This window comes from Nansenia antarctica, assembly GCF_963989245.1.
Source record: "Nansenia antarctica genome assembly, chromosome: 6".
NCBI classification, from domain to species: Eukaryota; Metazoa; Chordata; class Actinopteri; order Argentiniformes; family Microstomatidae; genus Nansenia; species Nansenia antarctica.
In genome coordinates, this window is record NC_137676.1 from 63659777 (window position 1) to 63665092 (window position 5316).

At 43.5% G+C, this 5316-nt stretch overlaps 1 protein-coding gene across 1 annotated transcript in view; it reads left to right on the forward strand.

Moving 5' to 3' along the window:
- Positions 1–4272: 4272 nt before the first annotated feature.
- Positions 4273–5316, forward strand: part of LOC308160813 (ATP-binding cassette sub-family E member 1-like) — a gene marked incomplete at both ends in the record, with an annotated part of 9779 nt that continues 8735 nt past the window's right edge. Inside the window, 3 exons of the mRNA XM_080534750.1 lie at positions 4273–4375; positions 4896–4981; positions 5097–5194. Of these exons, the coding sequence (XP_080390876.1) occupies positions 4273–4375; positions 4896–4981; positions 5097–5194 (287 nt within the window). The remainder of the gene's footprint in view (positions 4376–4895; positions 4982–5096; positions 5195–5316) is intronic.

Here is a 5316-nt window from a genome sequence, read left to right on the forward strand (position 1 = left end):
ATGACCACTGGTCCAATGTTAGAGGAGATATTATGAACCGTTGGTTTAGATATTATTTCACTTTAGGCCTGACTCTTGTCTACTTTGGCACCACAGACATCAACTGCTGCCCATACGTTTGCTACATGAATTAGTAGCACATTATTTCAAGATTAAAAAGGGTTACAACCTCTGGGTTGTTTTAATGGGAAAATGTAAATCATTTGACATGGAATGTTTCTTGCGGTCCGAAGTACGAGTCCAATTTTCCTCCCTTAAGGTACCCAACATCACACTGTTTGTCAGGTATTGCCAAGACACTCTCAAAAGCTCCATTGACACAATATAATGGGAGAGCCTGATTTTCCTGTGGAATAAGGCCGTCCTCTTGTGGGCAGGACATGTAAGTGCATGCAAACAGCAATTTAAGGCCATGCTTAGTTCAAGAGCCTAACCTTAAACCTATTTCTGATTACCTTTGACCTATTTATCATCACATTATCAAAATTAGAGATAAAGATAACCCCCCCCCCCCCTACACACACACACACACACACACACACACACACACACACACACACACACACACACTTGAAACTTGAAACTTGGAACTTGGAACTTGGAGCTTGAAACACACACACACACACACACACACAGTGGTGTTGTGGTACAGATATCATAGTCAAATGGGGTGGGGTGCAAAGAAATATGAAGAGTACGGTAGAACCAGGGTAGAAAGTAATACGCAATAATAGAAATAAAAATAAAGAAATAGAAATAGTAATAGAAAGAAATACCAATGACCTACCAATGGCACTCCATTGTCAACTCCATTGACACAATATTTTGGATTTGAAAGAGCCTGATTTTTTGGTGGAGTAAGGCGGACCTCTTGTGGGCAAAACATGTACGTGCATGCAAACAGCAATTTAAGGATACTAATATAAAGTTCAAGAGCCAAGAATCTAAAGTTCAAGAGACAGAATATTATCCGCAGGAAAGCCTAAACACTACAGCTATTCCACTCTGCTCACTGGGCCCATACATGTCCAAGGACTGTGTCTCATGTTTATTGGGTATATCGTGACGTTAGAATGATAAGGTTCTATCTCCATTTTTTGTCAAAATTGAGTTTTTTACATAATCTGATCCATTAGGTGTTTATTAATGCCTGTGTGGTGTTATTTTTAAAATGTTGACATTTTTGAGTTAGTAATTCATAAAATACAAAGGTTCCATCTCACAAAACATAATGGAATGTGAAAACTTTGACGCTCAATATCTCAGAACTGCCCGAGACGGAGATAGAACCTTATCATTCTAAACTCACGATATGTGTAATAGATAATAGTGGGATAGGCTTCCAGACAGAGGGGTTATCAAAAGAAACGTCAATAATTATGATTGATTAATATGCTAACCGAATACATCATGTTCCCTTTCTGTGTTTCATGGCTTACATTAAACACATATTATATATGGTATAGTATTACAATTCCTAGTCAATGTTTGAGGAATGTCATCTCACATCTCATAGGGTAAATTGGCTTGCTTGAGTTAACACTTGACAGAAGCCTCTCCGTTTAATAGACATCTAATTCAATATCGTAATAACTTCTTCTGAGGAATTGTATCAGATGGTCTACGATCTGCCATCACCTCGAAATAACCCCAGATTGTTCATTGTCGTGAAACAGCTGAGTCAGCTCAGCGCAATAGTCTGGATCTAGTCACGGTGACCGTGCGTGACCAACATTACACACGATTGCTTCATAGGACGCAGCGTTCGTCAATTCGCTCTGGAAATCTTATCAGCACTCATGGAATGCCTCTTGTCCAATCAAATGACTCCGTTGAACCCAGTGTGCGCTCCGGCGTTCTCAGAGCAAATTGACGAACGCAGCCTTAATAATGTATCTCCTCCCCATCCTTTCCGCCCCACGTTGTGTGAAAGTAGCGTAGTAAACGTTAAACCACGCCAAATAAAAAAATAAAAATACATCTCTGCTGGACAGAAGCATAAAGACGACTGACTTGGGTGAGTTTGTTGAAGTTTGTTTTTTTTGTAAAAAAAATGTGATTGCATGGGCTGGTTGACTATGTCGTTCTGTGTGTAGTTCTGTGTGTAGTTCTGTGTGTAGTTCTGTGTGTACTTCTTCAAACCCTGGGATGTAAGGCCTATCTCTCACTGCTATACAGTCTCACTGCTCTTGTTCTGTACATAATACTGTGCTTATCATTTCAGAATTGTATATCGTGTTGATAATGATCTCATAACTACATCATGCACACTGTAATACCTGTATTTGCACAACACCATTATGCACATCTGGTTAGATGCTAAACTGATCGACTAGAAGTTTGATCGGCCACCCCCTGATCCATCTGTCAGGCAGTTAATGGGAAAGTGCTGCGGTGGAAACTCCCTTTGGTTTATTAAAGGTTCATTGAGTGCAACGGTGCTCATGTTTAGTTATGTAGCAAGCTGGCTGGTTTGTGTGTGGCAGTGAGTAAAGCTAAACATCCCCTGATCCATATTCTAGAAGAGTAGAGTGGTACCAGAATTAGCCTAAAATCTTTGTCCTAGGGCAGATAGGGCACTTTGAGCTGTATGGCCCCAGGAAAGAGCCATCGACATTTGCTAAGACATCACTTTATGCTCAAACTCACTTTATCCATATTATAGAAGTGTTGTCAAGTAGAGTGGTCCCAGAGATGAATTGGAATCTTTGAAAAATAGTTCTACAGTCCATCATCCTAGTGCAATACTATTTCCTCAAGGTAATTAGGATACAGCCTAAGAACAATTACAAACAAACAAACAATACTATACCAAATATTATATGGTGATAAGATGTTGTTAAGATGATTAGCATGTTGTCAAGTCGTTCCTTGATCCTTATTTACCATGTTTAAATGCTAAATAAAGTTTAAGTTGGGCACTCTTATTTTTTATTTTTCCTTATTATTTCCAGTATTGCAGCTCAGAGAACCCAGATTAGTTTGGGTGAGGTTAGCTAGATAACTATCTCCATAACTACTGCTACTATGGGAACGCTGTGTCACATCACGTCTTTGTTATTTGTCACGGCCAAATTCATGGCTGTATTTGGCTTCCCACAGTTGATAACACACACACACACACACACACACACACACACACACACACACACACACACACATCCTCACACACATACTCTCGCTTGCTCTCTCTCTCTCTCTCTCTCTCTCTCTCTCTCTCTCTCTCTCTCTTTCAGATGCGCACGCACACACACACACACACACACACACACACACACACACACACACACACACACACACACACCCGTGTTCAAATGAAATTCCTGTGGCAAGTTCACAAAAAGTTCAAATCTCCACTCAGGATGTTCAGTGTCTCCTCCCTGCTGCCCTAGTAGCTGTTCCCTGTAACAACGTCTTTCAGGGTCTCTTTGCTTTCTATTCAGTGTCTCTTGATTACATACACACACACACACACACACACACATCCTCTCTCTCTGTCCCTTTCTATCTTTCTCTCTCTCTCTCTCTCTCTCTCTCTCTCTCTCTCTCTCTCTCTCTCTCTCTCTCACACACACACACACATACACACACGCCTGTGTTCCTGTGGCGAGTTCACAAGTTCAAATCTCCACTCAGGAGTTTCAGTGTTTCCTCCCTGCTGCCCTAGTGGCTGTTTCCTGTAAGGATGCCTGTCAGTGTCTGTCTGCTCTGTGCTGCCCTAGTGGCTGTGTCCTGTAAGGATGCCTGTCAGTGTCTGTCTGCTCTGTGCTGCCCTAGTGGCTGTGTCCTGTAGCGATGCCTGTCAGTGTCTGTCTGCTCTGTGCTGCCCTAGTGGCTGTGTCCTGTAAGGATGCCTGTCAGTGTCTGTCTGCTCTGTGCTGCCCTAGTGGCTGTGTCCTGTAAGGAGGCCTGTCAGTGTCTGTCTGCTCTGTGCTGCCCTAGTGGCTGTGTCCTGTAAGGATGCCTGTCAGTGTCTGTCTGCTCTGTGCTGCCCTAGTGGCTGTGTCCTGTATGGAGGCCTGTCAGTGTCTGTCTGCTCTGTGCTGCCCTAGTGGCTGTGTCCTGTAAGGATGCCTGTCAGTGTCTGCTCTGTGCTGCCCTAGTGGCTGTGTCCTGTAGCGATGCCTGTCAGTGTCTGCTCTGTGCTGCTGTGTCCTGTAGCGATGCCTTTGTGATGAGCGAACCGTGACCTCATGTCTCTGCAGCGGTGCCGTGCAGGTAGAGAGATTCTGCCCCGCCGAGAGAGAGGTCAGGTGACCGGAGGCAGGCAGGATGGAGGAGAAGACGACCCGTATCGCCATTGTGGACCGCGACAGGTGCAGGCCAAACAAGAGTGGTCTGGTGTGCAAGAAGAACTGTCCTGTGGTCCGCATGGGTAAGACTTGGGTTGTGTCCGTGTACTGTAACCTACAGTACTGATTGTCTATTTGTCTGTCTGTCTGTCTGTATGTCTGTTGGTCTGTCTGTCTGTCTCTCTGTCTACTGTTTCTGTCTGTCTGTGTACTGTATCTGTCTGTCTGTCAATCTATCTACTGTATCTGTCTGTCTGTCTGTCAATCTATCTATCTACTGTATAGTATGTCTGTCTGTCTATCTATGATCTGGATGTCTGTCTGTCTGTTTATCTACGATCTGGATGTCTGTCTGTCTGTCTGTCTATCTACGGTCTGGATGTCTGTCTGTCTGTCTGTCTGTCTACAATCTGGATGTCTGTCTGTCTATCTACGATCTGTCTGTCTGTCTGTCTATCTGTGCAAGTCCTCTATCTCAAACAATGGACCGTTTGCAGTAAAAGCTGTAGGCCGACTCGACATTGGAATGTTGCATGCTGTAATTCCAGAGTAGCTGCTCGTTTCATGACTCCCATCCCTTCTCCTCTGTCTTTTGTTTAACAGGCAAACTGTGCATAGAGGTCACAAAAGAGAGCAAAACTGCGTGGATTTCTGAAACACTCTGTATCGGAGCTGGCATCTGTGTTAAGGTAAATTATATCTCTCAATCAAGGTTAGTGATGTGGTCAAATTGCGTACATGGATGTAATTGTCGCCATGTCGTGAATGCTTGACGTTTGACTGTGTGCTATCGCCTTCTCTAAGGTCTGTCCGTTTAATGCCATTTCCATCGTCAACATACCGAGCAACCTTGAGAAAGACACAACTCACAGATACCATGCCAACTCCTTCAAGTTGCATAGGTGGGTTCAGTGTCAAAGTGAAGATGCTTTCATTTTGTGCTTTTGTTATTTCATCCGCAATGATAATCCACGATGCATACCGTCTCAAGCTACTGTCTCATCATTTCCATCAGGAGCATCAT